Raw genomic sequence first — 23,318 nt, forward strand, 5'->3', positions numbered from 1 at the left:
AAAAAAGCTGGCATATCTAGAATCCAGATCCATAAAAACATTCTTCAAAAGTGAAATCAAGCTTAGGACTTTCCAGGCAACTGAAAGCTGAAAGAATTAATTAATCAACATCAAAGAAACAGTAAAGAGCAAGTTCTTTGAGCAGAAGGAAATGATCCCAAATGGAAGCTGGAGGGAGGGAACAGCACTGTCCAGGCAGTTGTGCCTGAACCGGGGACCATCCGCCGCCTACAGCGCAGCACTCGCCGTGGCACCTGCAGACCTTGCGGTGGCAGCAGCACAGTGGACAGAGGGTGTGAAGACTAGAATGCGCTTCTCTAAAGCAGCGATTTCCAGCCTTTTTCGTCTCACGGCATACAAACTAATTACCAAAATTCTGCGGCACACCAAAAAATGCATTTCTTTGTCAATCTGACAAAAAAAATAGGTATAATCTTGATTCACTCACACCAGATGGTTATTACTGTGTCGGCTGTCTTTTTTTTTCAATCCTCACTTGAGGATATGTATTTATTGATTTTAAAGAGAGAAGAAGGAAGAGAGAAAGAGAAAAACATCAGCGTGAGAGAGAAAAATCAATAGGTTGTTTCTCGTACATGTCCAGCCCCAGGGTCAAACACAACACACACATGGGCCCTGACCAGAGATCAAGCCCGCTGCACACTTCCGGTGCGCAGCACAACATTCCAACCGACCGAGCCACCCAGCCAGGACTGCTGTCATTTTTTCACTTGACAATCTAAGGGAAAAGAGAGCAGTGTCCCTGATTAAACAGCCAGGTATTGTATGCTGTAAAACTGCGTGTGGCACACAAGTGGAACTGAAAATCACTGATCTAAACTAGGATAATCACTGAAGAGGTAACATGAAGATTAAAACTTATGATCTCAAAGAGGAGGAAAAAGTAGAATAAAAACTACTTCATTAATCAAAAAGAAGACAAGCCCTGGACAGTGTGGTTGGTTGGAGCATCACTCTGTAAAACAAAAGGTTGTGGGTTCGGTCCCCATTTGGGACGCACACGAGAAAGAGCCAATTGGTATTTCTCCTCACACCAGTATTTCCCTCTCTCTCCTTCCCTTCCCCTCTCTCTAACATCGATCAGCGTGTCGCTGGGTAAGGATAAAAAAAAAAAAACTTTTTTAAGTACACAAGAGAAAATTAAAAAAGGAAAAAAGAAAGCATAAAACAAAGAGAAAACAAAACATGGTGACTTATCCCAAGTGTTTTCACAGCTACAAGAAAAATAGTCCAAAATGGAACTGGGCTACATACTCTCTATTAAAAGGCAAAAGAGTATGAGACTGGATAAAAAGTTAGATAGAAAAATATGCCATTTACAGAATATACAACTTGAAATATGAAAACATGGAAAGCAGCATTTACAAAATACACTAAACACTGGTCATAAAACAAGGCTACCTAATTTCAAAGGACTAAAATCACGAAGTATGTTCTCTGGAATTCAACTAGAAATCAGTAGCAGTAGGAAAACAAAGAATTTCCCATTATTTGGAAATTAAACAGAATGCTTCTAAGTCAGAGAAGTTACCATAATGTGAACGAAAGAATGACAAACCAAAATGAAATAAGCTAGGAGGAAAGAAATAAAGATAAAAGTAAAAATCAATTAAATAGCAATCAGACAACAGAGAAAAATCAATAAGCCAAAAATTAGTTCCTTATAAAGGATAATAAAAGTAACAAACTCCTAACAAGACTGATCAATGGGGACTAAAAAGGAGAAAATGCAAAACATCAATATCGGGACTCAAAGAGGGACATCACCCTAGACTCTACGGGTATTAGGAAGATAAAGGGATATTATGATCTTTTTACAATAAAGTTAGCAACTTATTCATGTGATAAACACTTCAAAAATGCAACTCAGAACTCTATTATTAAATATACTGAATTTATAATTAAAAACCTTCCAAAAACATGAAGCCAAAGTCAACTTCAGGCCCAGAGAGCTTCACTGAGGTACTCTTCCAAACATGTAAACAAGAAACAGTAACAATCTAAAAGGCACTTGCCAGCATACTTGGTGACAGCAGCATGCGTGACCCCAAAGCCTGGCAAGGACAAGCACAAAGTAAAAGTGACAGGCAGGGTCACGGCAACAGACAAGGTAATCTACAAGCTTACAAGGATGTGCTGCGGTGATACTTCGAGGCTGGAGGCCCTGCACTGGCCCAGACACTGTGGGAGCAGAAGCCCAGAAACAGCACATGCACCACCGGCAGCAGGCTTCCACACAAGCTCCACTGCGGTCAGTGCAGGGAGAACGCCTTCTCAGTGTGTGGTGCCAGAGCAAGTGAAGACTCATGCGAGGAGAAAACGGACCCAGACCCCAACCTCCAACCATAATACAAAAACCAAATTAAGCCACATCACAGCCTTAAATGAAACAGGGAAAACAAAGGAGTTTATCTCCAGACCTGCAGGCTCCTTCAACAGCCTCCACAGCAGGTTAAAATGCAGATCAGTAAGCTGGGCTTCGGGAGGAAATGTGCAGTGCACGGTGCCCACACAGGACTTGTATCCAGAACACAGGTGGAACTCCACAAATAAGAAAGAGAAAGACTACACAATTTAAAAATGGGGAGCCCTGACCGGGTGGCTCAGTTGGATGGAGCATCATCCTGTACATCAAAAGGTTGTGAGTTCAATTCCCCGTCAGGGCACATACCTAGTTTATGGACTCTATCCCCCATCAGGGTGTGTACAGGAGCTAACTGATTGATGTTTCTCTCTTACATCAGTACGTGTCTGTCTGTCTCTCTCCCTCTAAAAGCCACGAAAAAATGTCCTCAGGTGAGGATTAAGGTGGGGGGAAGCACTGAGCAGGCACTTCACAAGAAATAACTGAGTAGAGATATCCACCAGTGGACATATTATCATTCATCAGAGAAATGCAAATGAACACTACCATGAGACATCACTCAACCCAACTGAAGGGCTAAAATCAGTCAGACAATATCCAGTGTCACTGAGGGCACTGAGGCCCCGCATACTGCCAGCAGGACCCCTAAGCAATACCCACAGACTTAACGAAGGCCACCAGACGCCTCCCGGCTATCCATCCACTAAGACACATCTGAGGACGAGCATAAACCACAACTGCAGACGACTACAATATCAACCAACAGAAGGGATGAGCAACATAGCACATTCATACAGGGAACACGACACCACAGTATACAAGATGCACACGCCACATGGCAGATCTCATCTCACAGTGTGACATGAGTGAGAGGCCAACTCCACCCCCAACAGGACCAAAGAGCTGCTCCATGCAGGGTAGGCTTGGGGGAAAGGACAGGAGGACAGACCTCACTGCTGGGCTCCCGACCAAGACTGGTAGAGGCTCCAGTCCCTCTGGGGGTGTAGCTCAGATGCGTGCACAGAGGCCTCTCTCTGAGAGAGGGTTCCAGGAGTGTCCCTTGTGGCCCAGCTTAGCTCTACTTTTTTATCTCCCACCCTTTGTCCAAACTGCTTACAACAGAGCAAGCACATCCCATCACACCCATGTCCTAGCCTCTGGCCCCAGGAGGCCTTACTCTTTACTGAGGGTCCCTGTCTTCCTTGTCTGTCCTATTCCACCCCCAATCCCAGCTGCAGAGTCATCTGGGAAAAGCCTCCTGGGCCAAGAGTGCCAGACCAGGGCCTTCGGAGGCTTTCGGGCAACAAAAACAAGACTCAGTAGGCACACGACTTCATACTATTTTCTTCACCTCTAAATGGAGGTGACAATTCCTCTCTCAAAGAAGAGGCCAGTGCATGTGGTAGGGGATCAGCACACGAATCAAGTCCAGGTTGGAGGACAGAGCAGGGAGAGGGGCACAGGCGTCTGGAAGACTGGCACAGGACACAGACAAGGTAAAGAAGAGGTCTGTGGGCTAAGCAGGGAAGAACACAAATGCCCAGAGGACAGGTGCAGTGCCCTGGGCAAGAGGCAAGTCTCCCTGCTTCTTCCCACCCACAGAGCACCCTGCAAACCCGCTGCACCATAACTGGTGCAGGATAGCACCCGACACAGGCTGGGTCCCTCAGATTCCCTTGAGGATCTGGGAACTGGCTCTGGCTGAATGTGCAACAAGTTCCTTCTTGGCTGGAGTGAAGTTTTCATATCCTCTTCCCCCGCCCCCACAATGATCCAGGCCCCCACTTACTCTTCTCACCAAGGCGGTTCAAGTGCAGGTTGCTGAGGTCAGCTTGGAACTGAGGCCCAACCATGATCTCCTGCAAAGGCAAAGGCCCAGGAAAGTCAGGGCAGGTGCGAGGCCCAGCCATGCCCGGAGCCCAGAGCACCGTTAACCTGTGCAATCTTCCCACAGGTTCCAAGTCCTATGGTATGAGAATGAGAGGCAGAGACCTGGGGATATGTGGGCATGTGAGCAACTGCGTGTCTCCACCCACTTGTCTGTCTGTTCAGTATAGCCAGTCATGTGACAAGGGGACGAGGCCTGAGGACCTGGTGTCCTGATGGCTAGCCCTGAGCAACAGGAAAGGACCTTGGGGCCACATCCCTGGGTCAGCCGATGCCCCAGCAGCACAGGCTCAAGATCCCGACACCACAGTCAAGTCCCAGCACAGCCCACCTCTCAGAAGCCATGCACTTGTCTCTGCAGAGGGCCACGCACCTTCTTACACTTATTGGCAGGAAGAGGGTCCTCCTCATTGTCAGACGATGTGGAAGAGCACAGCTCTTTGTCTGTGCCAGTCAGGAAGCGGGCTATGGGAAAAGGGGAGCAGGTGAGACATATCTGTGGCACTGGGTGGCCTCCCAGGCTAGTGGATTCCAGGGTCTTCACTGATGCAGCCCACTCTATACCCACCTGACACCCCTCCCGCCATTATGGCACTCCTGACAAGAAGCGTGTCCTAAGCCCTGACCGATAATAGGTTCACAATGGACAAAGGAATGGAAATGTGCTGATCACCAGCCGTGAGGCCCCCAGCACCTCATGCTGCCAAGACACTCCCCATATCTGACGGGCTTTTGGCTGCAGGAACCAACACATTCCCTTCTCATGTAAACCAGAGCCACTCAGTCTCAGCTCACAGGCCATAGAGATGGGAATCCCAAAGAGGCTCAGATGGAGAACAGGGCACCCCTGAGGCATCAATGCCTGAGTTCTTTGTCCCCCAAAAGCCCAGGGCCCCTCCGTCTGCATCGCTAGAGCCTTGCTCGACCCAGCCCAAGCCGAGGAACAGGCAGGACACCTACGTCCATTCTGGCTAGGGAAAAGGTCGGAGGTCTCATGGGAGGTCACAGAGGGGGTGAGGTCATCGGCGGAGGACTGTGTCTCTTCTTCTTCTTCCCCTGAAAGCAAATCCTTCGCTATTTGCTCCTTTTAACAAAAAGTAAAGAACATTTTTGCAGTCTGGTTAACAAGCTTAAGATAACACTAACAATAACAACAGTGACACTAACTTGACGGACCTCCCTATGTGAGCTTCGAGGGCTCCAGTTCTTCCCACTTTGCAGATGAGACCACACACCAGCACAGGGCAGCCAGGGCACCAGCATGAATACATGTGGTCCCCAAGCCCACACTCCTGCAGCCTGGAAAGGGACATCGCCTCCACCGGGCTGGAGACTGCTCTCTCTTCTTGTGCATTTGGTTTTCAACTTTGGCAATAAAGCCCTCCTCCTGGCACCACCCCTGACCCAGGTAGGACCCCGAGGGTCAGGACCTCCCTGGTTCTCCTTCTTCCCAGCCCTGTTTTTCCAGGCCAGGCTCCACTCTGCCCCTCCTTCAGCCAGTGGTCACAGTCTCTGCCTGAAACCCCTCCCTGTGGCCACTCTAATGCTAGGTGGGTGGCCACAGCCGGATGCATCAGCTATGATTCAGGAACAGGAGAGTAGGACTTCTATGAAGTTGTCCAGGCCTCGCACTTACTGACAGCAGTTCTGCTTTTCCAAGGCCGTCATGTCTGTCCTCCCTAAATCCTCCCACCATTTCCAGGGAGAGACCCCTCTCACCTTGTCCAGAGTCATGTCCGGGAGGTTGGTTGTGGCATCGCTGCCCTCACTCTCCCGCTCTGAGATGGGGTCTGATGTCTCATAGCCATAGAGGGCAAGCAGCTCGTCAAGGGGCATGTCACTGCTCTGAGGGGGGACAGGGCTCTGTCAGGAGGGACTGTTGTAGGAGTTCTGCTCCCGCCTCCTACTGTCTGAGCCCCACTGGCCACCACAACCAGGGCCAGTTTGTCACATTCACAGCAACTCACCCCAGCCTGACCCCAAGCCCAGTCCTTGACCCAGTGACTCCCTTATGAGCCCAGGAGAGGCACAGATGAGACACCAGAGCCCAGAGAGGTCTGGTATATGCCCAAGGTCACCATCCTTGACACATGGAGCCAGGACTGGCTCTCAGTCCATGCTGCACCGCCCAGAATAGCTTCCCTGCTCAAACCAGTGCAGGCTTGATTCCAGGAAAGCAAGGATGGTGCACTATCTGGAAATCTATCACAACTCATGACATCAGTATATCAGGAGAGCAAAGACCTATGACTGGATAAATGTGGTAAAGGCACCTGGTAAAATCCAATGCCCACCTCTGATTTCACAAAGCCCTCAGTTCACCAAGTAAAGAGATGGGTGCTCCATCGTTGTAGCAGAGGTGCTGTCAGCACCGGCTGGCCGACAACGCATGGCCAGAGCAACACCGCCCGTCACTCTCAGAACAGAAGGGCAGGACTGGGAATACCAGAGCTACTCACACTGTTTTGACACTTCGAACCCACCCGATAGGACAAGAAATGGAAATAAGGTATTTAGTTACTGGGAAGAAGAGACACAAACTATCACTACCTTCCTCTCCAATACCACTTTCAAATCACCATTCTCTCTGACCGTCCTATAAGCCTCTGCTCCCCTGAAGCCAGTGCCTTCTGACCACACTCTGTCCTGACCCCAAGGCCACTGTCAGCCTCTAGCCTCTTAAGCATTCTCTCATTCTCACAGGAGTCAGCATCTGCCACCCCTCCCCCAACTCCTGCCCTCATGCGGGGACTTCTATCGCTGTAGAAGACCGAACAGCCTTCTCCCAGCCCTTCCTCTCAAGGGACATGCTGCCTGCTCCCAACCAAGTTCTCACATGATGACACAGGACTGAAAACACTCACTCTGCCCATCACAGTTTCTAATTATGCATTTGTTGGAGGGGTTCACATAGTGACCCAAAGATGCCTGGGTTCCCTGAGACCTTCACAACACTGTGACACCAGTCTTCCACTACACTGGCACTTGCGCTAATGGAGCAGTCAATGGTCCATGGACAGCACCCTCTGTTGGAGGCAGGAGCACAAAGTGCATGAGTCCCCAATGCACATTCCTTGCAGCCACACCCTGGGGTTTTTTAGATTTTATTTGTTTATTTTTAGAGAGGGGAAGGGAAGGAGAAAGAGAGGGAGTGAAACATCAATGTGTGGTTACCCCTCAAACCCCGCCCCTACTGGGGACCTGGCCCACAACCCAGGCATGTGCCCCAACAGGGAATCCAGCAGGCAACCCTTTGGTTCGCAGGCCAGCACTCAATCCACTGTGCAACACCAGCCAAGGCCAAACTCAGTTTTAAAAAGACACCCGATTCACTTAAGAATATCCTGTATAAGATTATTGATTTTGTTAACTTACATCCTGTGCAGATGTCATTTTAACTTTCTGTGTGAGGAAATGGGAAGCCTGTAGGAACTAGCCACATCCCAAAGTGAGGTGGTGACTGCTAAGAAATGCACTTGTAACTGTGAAGCTGTGAGGTGAGCAAGCCGCCTTCATCACGTGGCACCATCTTCGGTTAAATAAAATGGAGGGCAACACTAGCTAAGTGGCTCAGTTGATGAGAGTGTCGTCCCCATATGCCAAAGCTGCAGGTTCGATCCCTAGTCGGGGCAAAACCAAAAGCACCCAATGAATGCATAATTAAGTGGAACAGCAAAAATCAACGTTGCTCTCTCTCTCTCCTCCTGCCTCACCCAAAATCAATCAATTAAAAATTTTTTTAAATGGTGGGCAGAAAATCATTGTCAGTTGGTAACCAGGCAGACACTGTCTCAGACACAAAATAAGTGGCTGGTTACTTTTAAAGACATGACTGACTGTGGTTGCTGTGGGGGTGAAAAGGGCTTTTAAGCAAAAAATTCTAATTTTGGAAAACAGGAATCTGACAATATGAACTTGATAAGATTCCATAGCCTCTGGTAAGGTAATACAAAATGGAAGGCTTATTGCTTTATATAGGGTATTACAGTCCTTTTTTTCTTGGTTTTTAAGAAAATCTAAACCTAAGTACTTAGCTGATAATTAGCTGATTTATGTTTCAGAGTTTTAAGAAGTTATAAATTCACATTGAACTTTTTTACATCATTTTTTCTTTTTTGAATAGAAGACATTTGTTTTGGTCATAAGACCAAACTGGCACCAGGCGATCCACAACACCGAGCTAAACATATGCCCTGTGGTTAGTCCCTAAAAAAATAAAAAATAAAACAAAAATAAATAAATCCCAACACTTAAAAGGCATCTGGTAAGATCAGGGTTGATACTGACTGTTACAGACTAAATGTTTATGTGCCTCCCCGCAAATTCATATGTCGGGTCCCTAATCCCCAACCTGATGGCCTGTATTGGGAAATGGGCGTTCAATGGGTCATGAGTGTGGGGGCCTGATCGCTGCTTCAATAAGGGAGCTCTCTCTCCTCCATGTACAGACCCCATAAAAGGGCAGCATCTGCACACCAGGAAGGGACCTCCCCACAAACAGTCCTGTAAGACCTTGATCTGGGACTTTTGGCCTCTGGAACTGTGACAAAATAAATGCCAGGGTTGAAAAATGTGTGTTTTCAGATTTTATAGTGTGAACTCTGTCAACATGTGGAAGATCTACATGTTGGGGAACCAGGGTTTTGCAAACATGTCACCAGTGCAGAGGTGACAAGATCACACTTGGGTTAAGATCCACACCAACTTCAAGATCACTGAATTGCAACGTAACCCAGTACAGGAAGCTCACTAGATGTGGCTACAGAACCCACTCTGCAATCACGCTTTACAAAATGACAAGTTGCTGAATTTTGGTCTAGAATGAAAGAATAATGGAAACTCTCTGAAAAGGTTGTTAAAAACTCCACCTTTTTTTCCATGACAGATCTGTATGAGGCCAGATTCACGCTTCAATCAGAACACATTACAACACCAGCTGGATTCTCTTAGCTGTTCCTGCATTCAGAGATTTACAAAACTGTAAAACTATTCCACTCTTGCCCTGACCTGGGTGTGTCTCAGTTGGTTAGGCACTATCCTGCAAAGCAAAAGGTCACCGGTTTGATCCCCAGTCAGGGCACAGGCAACCAATTGATGTTTCTTCCACTCTCTTTCTCCCACCCTTCCCTTCTCTCTAAATATAAATAAATTTATGCCCTGGCTGGTGTAGCTCAATGGATTGAGCACAGGCCTGTGAACCAAAAGATCGCGGTTCAATTCCACGTCAGGGCACATGCCTGGGTTGCAGGCCAGTTCCAAGCAGGGGCCAGTTCCCAGCAGGGTATGCACCAGAAGCAACCATACATTGATATTTCTCTCCTTCTTCCCTTCCCTTCTAAAGATAAATAAATAAAATTTTAAAAAATTAATTAATTTAAAAAAACTATTCCACTCTTCTCTAATTTTTTTGTTTCGTTTTAGAAGTTATATTTTTCATTTTCATAAAATTTCCAGCCCTGACTGGTGTGGCTCAGTGGATTGAGCGCTGGCCTGTGAACCAAAGGGTTGCTGGTTTGATTCCCAGTCAGGGTACATGCCTCCCAGTTGCATGCCAGGTCCCCAGTTGGGAGAGTGAGAAAGGCAGTTGGTCACTGTTTCTCTCGCACATCATGGTTCTCTCCCTCTCTTTCTCTCTCCTTTCCCCTCTCTCTAGAAATAAATAAATACAACCTTTAAAAAATCTATTATTTCCATTAACAATTAACTTACTGCATATACACTGCATCAATAAAGTTGCCTGAGATCCTCGATAACTTTTAAGAGGATAAAGGGGTTCTGAGGCCACAAAGTCTGAGAATGGTAAGTCTAGCTACCCCTCTGGTCTGCAGCCCTAGAGCCCCCTGAAGGCAAGTCCAGGTCTGGCCTATCCCCTGCGACCTCAGCTCCTAGCACAGGGCTTGGAGCTTCGTGAACAGATGTGCAAGCAGAACTTACTGTAGAATGCAAGCAGCCTACAGACCAATTTAACCCAAAGAAGAAACTGTGAGCTTGCCCAACAGGGCTCTACCCACATGGAGCGAAGGGCTTAGCTCAGCCAAGTACCTGGGAGATGAAGTCTTTGTCCAGCTCTTCCTCAGGTGGCTCTGGGCGTCGCGCAGTCCCTTCACCCTCCTCCCGGATGCCGTAGTTCTGTGACAGGATCTCTGCAAGATTGAACTGCTGGTCTGCAGAGCCCATGGACACACCTACAGAAGGGACACCACCTGTGTGAGCTCTGCACCCCACCCATCCCCATCACTGCACTGAGACTGAACATGGCTAGGGTAGAGAAAGGAACAGTGGCCTGCCTGTCACCAGGAACAAAGCCCACAGCATGTGGCCATGTGTGCATATGCATACATGAAAGCCTGTGTGCACATACACGTGCATGTTGCCATGGTGGCCATGTGGGTCTGTGTGGGACTGTGAGTAGATGCATGTGCATACATGCAGCAGTATTGTTTGTGTGTGTGCATGCTTACATGCATACATGCATATATATGTGCATGTATGCATGTGCACAGCTGTGTGCACACAAGTGTGTAAGTGTGCACATTATGACGCTGTATGTCAGTACAGGCTGGTGGTCAGCAATGTCAGTCTGCCGTGTGAGAACTCCCAATGGAAGGACTCCTGACAGAAGAGCACACCTGGCTAACTGCACTTGAATTCTAGGCATTTTAGGGATGTGTCTTCCTGGGGGACTGTTTAGTCTCCCTGACACCTACACAGAAGGGTCTGGGGAGAGAGCAAGTGGACAAGAAAGAGATGAGCCCCAGGTGAGTCTGTGTGAACACAACACCGGGACTCAATGGAGCTGGCTGCACACCTGGTCCCTGGCACCTGCATGGCTTGAGCAAGGCCTTCAGCTCCAGAAACACAGGTGTGATGCTGTACACCCACCTCCATGAGTCACTGCAGGCACAGTGCAGAGAGTAGGCCAGGGAACAGCACACAGTAGGCCCACCAAATGCCTGTCCCTTCTTCTCCCTCAGCAGGGCAACAGCAGTGTCCCATGCACAGCCCATTGGGTAGCAGGTATCACCAGATTTTTTTTTTCCAAAAGTGTCAGGATGTGCTCACTGCTCTCTCTCCATGACTGGTCTTTGTAAGTTGAATTTTTTTAAAGATTTTACTTATTTTTGGAGAGAAGGGAAGGAAAGGAGAAAGTGGGGGGAGAAAAACATCAATGTGAGAGAGAAACATCAATCACAGACTCTCACATATGCCCTGACTGGGGACCAGGCCCACAACCTAGGCATGTGCCCCAACCAGGAATCAAAATGGCAACCTTTTGCTTTGCAGAATGATGCCCAACCAAATGAGCCATGCCAGCCAGGGCAGTAAGTTGAATTTTAAAAGAAACAAACAAAAAAATAGTTCAGTCTCAATCAGCCCAAGCTAGGAAGCCATGAAGGAGAAGGTTGGCCCTCCACGTGGGTCCAAAGCACCCAGCAGCAGGAGGAATTACAGGGGCCAAGTGGAAAGAGGCAAACGACCAGCTCAGGGAAGATGCAGGCACCTAGGAATGGTGCCCACACAGCACCCATTCCACCTCCACAGCCCCCATTTTTCCTTCAGCCTCAGCACAGATACCAGCAGGAACCCCAGCCCCACCCTCGGCTGAGGAACTCTGGTCTTCCCCTGGAATGAGAAACAGGGCCCAGACCACTGTCTCCGCATGACTGTCCCTGGACTCTGGGGGGCCAGTATGCCATCTCTGTCTCACCAGGCAGAGCAAGGTTCTATCTCCTACAACTACAGTGGCCCTGACAGCCCTGGGCAAGAGGGAGGTAGGGCAAGGAGGCACCTGCTGTTGTAGGCAATCCAGGCTCCCCAGTGCACAGGCTATGAGTGAGGCAGGAGACCACTTGAGGGCTCTGCCTCTCCAGTGAGGAGGCCTGCAAAGGAAGACAAGCAGGGTTAGCTCAGCCAGCCCAGAACCCACCCAGAGCAAGCACAGTCAAGAGCCTGGTTCCCCAGGTGGCTTCAGGAAGTGGACTAATCTGGACTCCAGCGGTGACGCATAAGAGCTGCCTCCAAGATTTGAGGAGGGAGCACTTGACATGCAGCAGCTAGAAAAGTTACTCCCCTGCTCCTAGGTCAAGCACCCAGAGAAGGCACAGATGCAGGTTTACACATCAGCTCCAACAACCTTGGAACTTCGATGTCCTCATCTCCAACTGGCAAAACAGCACCCACAGGGACTGCGATGAGCCTGGCACAGCCAGGAGCCAATGGCAGCTATTACCCACCCAGGACATAGGGACCAGGTAACCAGGGCCTGCACACAGCCCTACTGCACACACCCAACAGGTGTTCACTGATAGCCACGCCCAACACGACAGCCCATTTCACAAGGGTCCCAGCCTTCAAAAGACAAAAGAGCCACTTTAGGGAAATCTGGTAAGTCCTCCAAAAGTAGAATAGAGGACTCCAACATAGAATTATCAAACAACCCAGCATTTAATTCTACTCCTAGGTACATACCCAAGAAAACTGAAAATATACATCCACACTAAACATATACGTGCACAGCAGCAGGATTCACAAAGGCCAGACGGTAAAACCACCCAGGAGTCCTTCAGCAGATGACTAGATAAACAAGAAGCTGCCCATTCGCACACTGGAATATTACTCGGCTGTGAAAAGAACTGAACACTGACACATGGATAAACCCTGAAAACCACGACTGTCCAACACAGCACTAGAAGTTCTAGTCTGGGGAAGAAAATGGAATAAAAGGAATCCAAAATACAAAGGAAAAAGTGAAACTATTCCTTTTTACAGATGAAATAGTCTTTGCAACTTTGTAAGCTGAAATTTTATTAAAGATTTTATTTACTTATTTTTAGAGAGAAGGGAAGGGAGGAAGGGGGAGAGAAATATCAATGTGAGAGAGAAATCATTGATCAGCTGCCTCTCATATGTACTCCAACTGGGGACCAGGCCTGCAACCCAGGCATGTGCCCCAACCAGGAATCAAAATGGCAACATTTTGCTTTGCAGAATGACACCCAACCAAATGAGCCACACAGGGTTCAATCTCTGGTCTGGGTGCATGCGATCCCTGATATGGGCCACACAATCCCCGGTCCACATGCACATACAGGAGGCAACCAATCAATGCTTCTCTCTCACATTGATGTTTCTCTCTCCTTTCCTCTCGCTCTAGAAAGCAATGAAAGAATGTCCTCAGGTAAGGAAAAATATATATTTATATGTACATATTTGAACTCATAACTGAGTTCAGCAAGGTAGCAGAATACAAGGTCAACATACAAAAATCACTTTTATTCCCATATACCAGAAATTGACAACCCCACCAAAAATTAAGAAAACAATTCCAGGGGAATGAAGATGGAAGCACAGGTAAACAGGCCTCACCTCCTTGCACAACTATAGCAAAAATTACAACCAGACTACAAAACAAGGATCACCCACAACTGTCAGAAAATCGAGCTGTATAGAAGTCTGACAACCAAGGATTTAAAGAAGCCACATTCATCTAGACAAGGAGGGGCGGAGAGGCACGGAGAGGTGCAGAGATACCGAGCAGGTGGTACCACATACACGTGTGCTGGGTAAATATCAGCAGGGATACCCTGTGAGTGAGAGACCCCAGCCTCAGACCAGATCACTCAGCCCCGGGTTCCAGCGCCAGGATGATAAGTCCCCACAACTTCTAGCTGTAAAACTGGTAGGGATAGAGGCAGCAGAAAAAAACTTTGAGATTCTTAAGAGATTCCTCTTAAAGGGCCCGCAACAGACTTATGACTCACACAGACCCTCCCCATCTGGGATTTGGCACAAGGGCACCACCAGGATGCGACCGGAAGGCACCAGTGGCATATAGGGAGAAAGTGAAGAGACTGGCAAGGCAAGTGCTGGGAGACAGCTTCTCCACGGGCAAAACTCCAGAGATCAGGCAGCAGCACTGTCCCCTCTGTGGGCCCTCCCCCACACAGAGCCACAGAGAGGTGACATGGGTGGCCTCACCCTGGCAATTACCTAAGGCTCTGCCCCATACAACTTATAGGTGTGCTCTTCTACAATAGGCCACGCTACTAAGACAGAGAATCAAAGCAGCTGCAAACTAAAAAGTTTCTCGTTCAATTCCCAGTCAGGGCACATGCCTGGGTTGAAGGCCAGGTCCCCAGAGGGGGGCACGTGAGAGGCAACCACACATTGATGTTTCTCTCCCACTCTTTCTCCCTCCCTTCCCCTCTCTCTAAAAATAAATAAAACATTAAAGAAGAAAACTCCAGAAAATAAATTAAACAAAATGGAGATAAGCAACCTATCAGGTGCAGAGTTCAAAACACTGGTTATCAGGATGCTCAAAGAACTCACCGGGTGCTACAAAAGCATAAAAAAGACACAGGCAGAAATGATGATTACATTAAGTGAAATTTTAAAAATCTACAGGTAGGGGATGAAGCTGAGAATCAAATTAATGATTTGGACCACAAGGAAGAAGCATTTAAAAGAAAAAATAATTTTTTTTAAAAAGGGTAGAGGCTAAGGGGTCTCTGGGACATCTATAAACGTACGAACACCCCAGTCATAGTGCAAGAAGGGGAAGAACAAGAAATTAAAACTTATTTTAAAAAATAATGAAAGAAACTTCCCTAATTTTGTGAAGGAAATAGACACACAAGTCCAGGAAGTATAGAGTCCCAAACAAGATGAACCCAAAGAGGGACACACGAAGACACATCATAATTAAAATGCCAAAGGTTAAAAATAAACAGAATCTTAAAAGCAGCAAGAGAAAAGCAGATAGTTACCTACAAAGAAGTTCCCATAAGACAGTCAGCTGATTTCTCAAAAGTAACTTTTCAGGCTAGAAGGGACTGGCAAGAAATATTCAAAGTGATGAAAAGCAAGGACCTATAACCAAGATTATTCTATCCAGCTATTCTATTCTATTCTAAATTATCATTTAGAATTGAAAGGCAGATAAAGTGCTTCCCAGACAAGTAAACTAAAGGAGTTCATCATCACCAAGCCATTATTACATGAAATGCTAAAGGGAATTATTTATGAAAAAGATCAAACCAATGAACATTAAAATGGCAATAAATTCACAACTACCAATAATTGAATCTGAATAACAAACTAAGCAAAACAAGCAGAACAGGAACAGAATCATAGATATAGAGATCATTTGGAGGGTTATCAGTGGGGAGGAGGAAGAAAAGGGGAAAAGGTTCAGGGATTAAGTAGCACAAATTGGTAGGTACAAAACAGACAGGGGGATGTTAAGAACAGTATAGGAAATGGAGTAGCCAAAGAACATGACCCATGGACATGAACTGAGGAGGTTACTGCTGGAGGAAATGGGGGTACTAGGCAGAAAGGAGCAAAGGAGGAAAAATTAGGATAACTGTAATAGCAAAATCAATAATTTTCTTTTTTTAAAGATTTTATTTATTTATCTTTAGAGGGGAAGGAGAGAGGGAGAGAAACATCAATGTATGGTTGCCTTTCGTGCGTCCCCTGCTGGGAGTTGGCCTGCAGGGAACTGGCCTGCAACCCAGGCATGTGCCCTGACTGGGAATTGAACCACGATCCTCTGGTTCGCAGGCCTGTGCTCAATCCACTGAGCTACACCAGCCAGGGCTATTTCTTTAAAAAAATAAAAACAATTCCATTTATAATAGCATCAAAAAGAATAAAACACTCAGGAATAAATTTAGCACAAGAAGTTCAAAACTTATACTCTAAAAAAGTGCAAAACAGGATAAAAATAATTAATTATTCAATTAAAAAATAACAAGTGCAAAACATGTTGAAAGGAATTAAAGACCTAAATAAGTAGAAAGACATCCTATATTCATGGCTTAGAAGACTTAATACTGTTGAGATGTTAATACGCCTTGGCTGACGGACAGACTCAACGCAGTGCCTACCAGAATCTCAGCTGGCTTCTACACAGACAGTGACAGACAGGTTCCAAAGACATTAATATGAAAACTCAAGGGGCCCAGCATTGCCAAAATAATCTCAAACAAGAACACTTCCTGGTTTCAAAATCACTGCAAAGCTATGGTAATCAAAACAGTGTGGTACTGACATAAGGCTAGGCATTTAAATCAAAGAAATAGAATTGGAAATCCAAAAATAAACCCACACATTTACATTCAATTGAATTTTGGCAAAGGTGAGAAAAAAATTCAATGGAGAATAAATAGTCTTTTCAACAATGATGCTAGGACAACTGGATATTCACATGAAAAATAATAAAGCTGAACCATATACATACCATATACAAAAATTAACTTAAAAATTATCAAAGACCTTAACTATAAGAGCTAAAGCTATAAAACTATTAGAAGGAAATTAGGGATACACCTTCGTTACACTGGACTAGGTGATGGTTTCTGAGATGAGACACCAAAAGCACAAGCAACAAAAGAAAAACCAGATAAACTAGACTTCGTCAAAATAAAAAAGGACAACATCTACAAAGTGAAAAGACAACTCACAGGACAGGAAAAGATGTTTGCAAACCATATAGCAGAAAAAGGACTTGCACCTAGAATATATAAAGAATTCTTACAATGCATTAATAATAAGATAACCAATTTCAAAATAGGCAAAGGATCTGAATAGACATTTCTCCAGAGATGCACAAATGGCCAGCCAATAAGCATGTGAAAAAATGCTCAACATCCAGTGAAATCTAACCAAAAACACAAATAACACTTTGTAAACACAGAATGAATATGACCATGACCAAAAAGACATAACAAGTGTGTCAGGAAGAACACAGACAATCCAGGTGGGAATGTAAGATGGCACAGCCATTTTGGGATGGAGCAGCTCCTCTGAAAGTTAGCGCATCACCACGTGACCTGGCAATTTCACTCCTGGGCATACACTGAAGGGGTTCAGAGTATGCCACTCCAAAATACACCACTGTGGCATGAGAATTATTTCAAGCTGAAGGTAGCTGAGAAAACCCAACACAGGTTGAGCTCTCTGCCCCTATATGCCTGAAAGCAAAGCATAAACTTCTATGAGGGTGCCCCCAAACCAGGAAGGAAGACCCCTTATCACTGGAGGCAAGAAGGCACCGAGAGTCTGCACACACAGACCTTCCTATCTCACCTGATCTTTCACAAACTCCCCCATGTTTACCTTCCCACAATTCGATGCCCTTAGGCCCTCGGTCCCTTTCCTTTGTCTCCTCTAAGATTCATTGTTCTTTTGTTCAGATGCTACAGAAGGCCAAATCCTCACCACCCCAGTTACTCATCAGCTAGTTACTCCATCTGATGTGCGCCTGCCTTTTGTCAGTCTAAATCACAGGGCCTAGAGGAGAACCTAGGCGAGCAGAGGGAGAACGGTAGGCTCCTCCTTCCCTGTGATCTCCACAAGAAAATGTACATCTACACTGAAACTTGTACCTGAGTGTACACAGCAGGACTGTTCACAACAGCCAAAAGTGGAAAGAACCCTAGTGTCCATTGGCTGATAGACAGATAAACTAAAAGAGACCAATAAAATATTTTTTGTTGTTGATTTTTTATTTTTATATATATATTTTATTGACTATACCATTACAGTTGTTCTATTCCCCCCTTCATTCCCCTCCACCTGGCACACCTCCTCCCCCACCATTCTCCCCCCTCTTGTTTATGACCACGTGTCTCAAGTTCTTTGGATTTTATATTTCCCCTACTATTCTTGCCCTCCCCTTATCTATTTTCTACCTACTGCCTATGCTATTTTCTGTACCTTCTCCCCCCTTCCCCTACTCCCACTCTCCTGTTGCTAACCCTCCATGTGTTCTTCATTTCTATGATCCTGATCTAGCTGTCCTCTTGGTTTGCTTTTGTTTTAGGTGTGGTTGTTAGTAACTGTGAGTTTGCTGTCCTTTCACTGTTCATATTTTTCATCTTCTTTTTCTTAGATAAGTCCCTTTAACATTTCATATAATAAGGGCTTGGTGATGATGAACTCCTTGAACTTGACCTTATCTGAGAAGCACTTTATCTGTCCTTCCATTCTAAATGAAAGCTTTGCTGGATAAAGCAATCTTGGCTGTAGGTCTTTGGATTTCATGACTTGGAATACTTCTTTCCAGCCCTTTCTTGCCTGTAAGGTCTCTCTTGAGAAATCCGCTGACAGTCTGATGGGAACTCCTTTGTAGGTGACTGTCCCCTTATCTCTTGCTGCTTCTAGGATTCTCTCCTTCATTTTAATCTTGGCTAATGTAATTATGATGTGCCTTGGTGTGTTCCTTCTTGGGTCCAACTTCTTTGGCACTCTCTGAGCTTCCTAGATTTCCTGGAAGTCTATTTCCTTTGCCAGACTGGGGAAGTTCTCATTTATTATTTGTTCAAATATGTTTTCCACTCGTGGCTGTTTCTTTTCCCCTTCTGGTACCCCTATAATTCAGATGTTGGAACGTTTAAAGATGTCCTGGAGGTTCCTAAGCCTCTCCTCATTTTTTTGAATTCTTGTTTCTTCATTCTTTTCTGGTTGGATGTTTCGTTCTTCCTTCTGGTCCATTCCATTGATTTGAGTCCCAGTTTCCTTTCCATCACTATTGGTTTCCTGTGCATCTCCCTTCATTTCAATTAGTTTAGCCTTCATATGTTCCTCTAATTTGTGATTATAATCAACCAGTTCTGTGAGCATCCTGATCACCAGTATTTTGAACTGTGCATCTGAGAGGTTCGCTATTTCTTTTTCGCTTAGAGTTATCGGCGCTGGGGCTTTGAGTTCTTCTTGAGCCATATTTTGGACTGTTCGTGCCTGTTACGTATGAGGAGCGGAGCCCTAGGTGTTCAACAGGGACAGGCCACTCAGTCGCTGGGTTGTGACGCTCTACGTGGGGATGGGGTCAAAGAGGAGCAATGGCAGAGAGACCAATAAAATATTACTTGGCCATGAAAGAGAACAAGGCACTTACACTCGCTACAACGTAGATGGCCTTTGAACACGTGATGATCACTGAGAGAAGCCAGACACAAAAGGTCACAAAATGTTTCATTCCATTTATGTGAAATGCTCAGAACAGGCAAATCCACAGAGACAGACAGTGGGTTCAAAGGTGCCAGGGACTGGGGAAGGAGGACGGGGAGTGACAACCAAGGGGTACAAGGCTTCTATAGGGGTAATGAAAATATTCTAAAATCGACAGGTAACAATTGCACAACTCTGTGAATACAAGTATAATAAAAGGCACTGGATTGTACACATTAAAACAAATGCATCATATACCAGTAAAGCACTTTGCAGAGCCAATAAAATCAAATATTTACCACAATAAAATTTAGAGAAAAAAAAAGTTTAGCAAGAACTTCCATGCTGATTTTCTCACTGGGTCCTCAAGAAAACCTCAAGAGATTATATAATTATTCTCTTCATAAGAGAAAGAAGGGAATCAAAGCTCAGAGAAGTCAAGTTACTTACCCAAGCTCACACAGAAGGTAAGTGGTACAACTCAGGCTCTGTGACTCAAAAACCCTTCACAGATTCACAGGTGCAGGGCCTCTCACCTGGCACTCTGGCTCGAGTCTGTGACCTACCAGAAGCAGCCTCACCAGGTGGCCATCAGCCTGCAGGCCACCCTGCAGGGCTATACATAGTGCACAGCCATGGGGCCAGCCTCCTAAGTGTCCTCTGAAACCACTGTGGCCCTCCCCAGAACCCACCTGACTACACAGGTACACCAGCCTCCCTGGGCTCCCTTCCCACCTCGGCCAGGACTGGCTTTCTGTGTCCTGCCACCAAGAGCCTTGACTGAGAGAGGAAACCAGAGGAGGACAGAGTATGGATGGCTCTTTCCCCAGAAAAAGCAAAGGAGGCCAGCTCGCCCCAATGCTACCTCAAGTGCACAGCCCCCAGGAAGGGGCTGAGGAGAACTTGGCCCATGTCTGACTTGCCATCTGACATGGGAGCTCCGGCAGGGGAGCAGTGACAGTAGCTGGAATGACAGTGGAGCAACAAGGAGGCAGCCTCTCCCAGGAGGCTCTGAGCAGCATGCTCCCATGAGGCTTCAGGGGCCTCGGATCCCCCAGGTTCATTCCCAAGTGACTCCAAGTTCCTCAAAACTTACTGAGGAATATAGACTTCATGGATTTCTTCCTTCTCCCTGCCCCGATTTCCAGTTTAAGCCCACTGTGGGATTCCCACAGGCTACACCCCCTGGTTCACAAGAGTCCAGGTGCCAGCAGCCACTGCTCCCTTTGTCAAGATGGAAAAAAGAGAAGGGGGAGCCAGCTAAGAGAATTCTGGGTAAAACAGTGGGGGGAAGAAAAGAAGGAAGACCGCATTCCAGAGACTTGATCCCAAACAAGAGCAGGCTGCAGAACCTGTTGTCCAGACCAGGTCTTTTATGCACAAAGGAGCTATCAGCTTATCAGCAGGAAGACTGTTCCATCCAGTCTCACCAGGAGAAGGGCCCTGACCCCTCAGGGGCAGAACAACCCTTCTTCCAGGGCTGCATCTAATTGCTACTTTACCCCCTCCAGGTTGAACCCCAGTGACACTCCAGTGACACTGTGGCAGATCCAATTCTCCAAGACGGTGCATCCATATGCTCTTCTCCATGTGACACTGATATGCCTGCCTCCCTTCAAGAGGTAGGGCTCTGTGACCCTGCCTGTCCGTCTGGCTGGGCCTGTAACGTTGGTGGGAGGGATTCTATGTGACTTCTAGACTAGGTCATAAAACACAACTCAGGTTCCAGCTGGAATCTTCCAAGACAGTCACCATTGGACCCAGCTGCCATGTTGTGAGGAAGACCAAGCCACAGAGACAGGCCACATACAGGTGCCCCAGCCAGCAGCTAGCACCAGCAGCCACACCTGAGCAAGAAAGCTTTCCTCCAGCCCCAGCTGCCACCCAACTGCAACTACATGACTGACCCTGAGAGAAAACTGCCTGGCTGAGCTCAGTCACCCCTAAGAACTATGAAAGACAATAATAACTAATTGTTGTTTTGAAAAACTGAGTTTCCAGGTGATACTGGAACACCCTTCGCCCACACCAACAGAGGTGGTTCATCCCACTGGGCCACTCAGGCACTGCAATACTCCATTTGCCCAGTGCTTACTGAGTGCTTCCTCTGGGCCAGATGAGACAGCAGGCACTGAATGCACAGCAGTCAATCCAGAAACAGGTTCCTCCCATCTCCACCCACAAGTTACCAGTCCAGTTGATGACACAGATCTCAAACAAGTGGATATGTACAGGGCTGAGGGAGAGAACAGGATGGGGGCCTGCACAACTGGGCTCAGGAAAAAACCCTGAGGGCATCTCTACACAGGGGCTGTAGAACACTGAGTCCCTCCAGGGTACAGAGTACAAAGGAAAAGAAGGAGCCCAGGGGGCTGGCTCAGTGCTGGGCAGATGTGTGGGAAGCCACACCAACAGTCAGAGATCACAGGGAGAGGTACACCACACCCAAGAACAACGAGAACCACTGGGGACTTTAAGCACAAGGCAGAGCCCATGCACTTAGGTATGTGTGAGGAAAACAATACAAAGCACCCCCTCTCCTCTCACAGTACTGACCTGGTGCTGATAGCTACTTTGGTGACGACAAAAAGCAGTCAACTAATCCTCATCAACCACTTACTGCTAGGTAACAAGCACCGTTTTCACTTGGCAGACAGCTGGTTACCAGTGATTTTATCAGGTTCATTTTCTCTCTGCAAGGCCCTGAACCCAAATATCATACGATTCTTGCTCCCATCTTTTCCCATTTCAGAGACGAGGAAACTGTGGCTCTGAGATGTTCAGCAACCTGTCCGAAGTCACAAAAGTAGAGGCTCCAGAGCCCCAAGTCTCCTGGGCAGAGGCTGGCCATGGCTCATCATATGTGACATTTGCACACCTGTTGGTCCTTTACTGACCAACAGCCTCTAAAGGCCCTTTAGGTCACTGTTGGGTTTCTACTCACAGCCAGACCCCTCAGGGCCTCCCACGGAGCCAGGCACAGAGGGGACCTCACACGTAGATTTTCTCAAGAAACCAACTCAAATTGACTCAAAAGGGCACCGCCCAAACTGTCAACAGGGGTAACAGGAGCACCCGGAGCACCTCGCTGCTGTGAGATTCCAGAGGCTCGGCACTGGACAAGGCAAAGTCAGCGACAATCAAGGGAGGCTGGCTAGGGAGTCTGGCCCTTCCCTCATGACACAGCTACCTTCCAGGCCAATAGCACTGCCCAAACAACACCTGGTGCCCAGGAAGAACACTACACATGACCCTGGGTCATCAGGAGACCTGGCTTCTGCCTCCAACCTACAAGGCCAGCCACTGCCCCCATGATGTCTGTTTCCCTAGATGCTCTGTAAAGAGAAAGAGAGAGAGAGAGGAAATTAACTCTCTAAGAACCCTTTGAATCCAGGCACCCACCCAGCAAAAGGCCAGGCCCAAATTGGCTGGTGAGTTCTAGTTTTACACCCAGATGCCCACACCCTCTTCGGCACAAATGCAGAGCCTGTTGCTGCCCCAGAGAAAGCCACTGGTGGGAAAGAATGGCCAGTCCCGCCCTCCGCAACACCTACCCATGTCCTGCTAAGGCAAACACTCAACATGGTGCCATGACCAGGCCGAATATCCCATGAACCTGCTGCACCACACTGGATGAGTACCTTCTGCCCTGGTGGCCTCAGTGGCACCACCGACCTATTTGATGAGGACTACTTGCAGAGGACTACTTGCAGACCTGTTTCCCGGTGTCCCTATGTCCTGCATCCCTAGACTGAATCCTCATGCAATAAGCATCACATATACTGAGCCCCTAGCTGGTGCATTACCTCATTTCATCCTCACTAGAGCCCTAGAAGGTGCGAGCAGGTCCTACTCAATATTCCGAAGTAGAGAAACCCCAAAAGTAAAAGTTTTTCATACCTACTTTGACAAGAAGCTATTAAACGTCTTTCTTTATTCCAAATGGTCCTAGAGTTTGATCAAGCATCACAGTCCCAAATCCCACAATTACTCAAATCCAAAAAACTTTAAATCTTAAAATATATCAGGCCACAAGGATATCGCGTAAGGGGTCTTGGGCCTGCTTTACCGACAGAAGAGGCTCCAA

At 46.9% G+C, this 23,318-nt stretch overlaps 1 protein-coding gene and 1 long non-coding RNA gene across 4 annotated transcripts in view; one reads left to right on the forward strand and one right to left on the reverse strand.

Moving 5' to 3' along the window:
• The window catches only part of MIER2 (MIER family member 2), a 31,593-nt gene that overhangs the window by 7,594 nt on the left and 681 nt on the right, over positions 1-23,318 (reverse strand). For 2 of the 3 annotated variants that reach the window (XM_037042263.1, XM_037042262.1), the window contains exons 2-7: positions 12,063-12,153; positions 10,316-10,458; positions 5,993-6,118; positions 5,234-5,357; positions 4,647-4,738; positions 4,176-4,245 (exon numbers count right to left, since the gene is read on the reverse strand). In XM_037042263.1, coding sequence (XP_036898158.1) covers positions 4,176-4,245; positions 4,647-4,738; positions 5,234-5,357; positions 5,993-6,118; positions 10,316-10,458; positions 12,063-12,153 — 646 coding nt within the window. Of the gene's footprint in view, positions 1-4,175; positions 4,246-4,646; positions 4,739-5,233; positions 5,358-5,992; positions 6,119-10,315; positions 10,459-11,155; positions 11,415-12,062; positions 12,154-23,318 lie in introns of those variants that run through there. The other variant, XM_037042265.1, reaches the window with a different exon arrangement.
• LOC118984368 (uncharacterized) lies at positions 3,830-9,308 on the forward strand. Its single transcript, XR_005065922.1, has 2 exons — positions 3,830-3,882; positions 9,159-9,308. It is a non-coding gene; the product is annotated as an uncharacterized LOC118984368 (long non-coding RNA).

Source organism: Sturnira hondurensis, unplaced genomic scaffold (genome assembly GCF_014824575.4).
Source record: "Sturnira hondurensis isolate 20B ecotype Veracruz unplaced genomic scaffold, ASM1482457v3 Scaffold0003693, whole genome shotgun sequence".
Lineage (NCBI taxonomy): Eukaryota > Metazoa > Chordata > Mammalia > Chiroptera > Phyllostomidae > Sturnira > Sturnira hondurensis.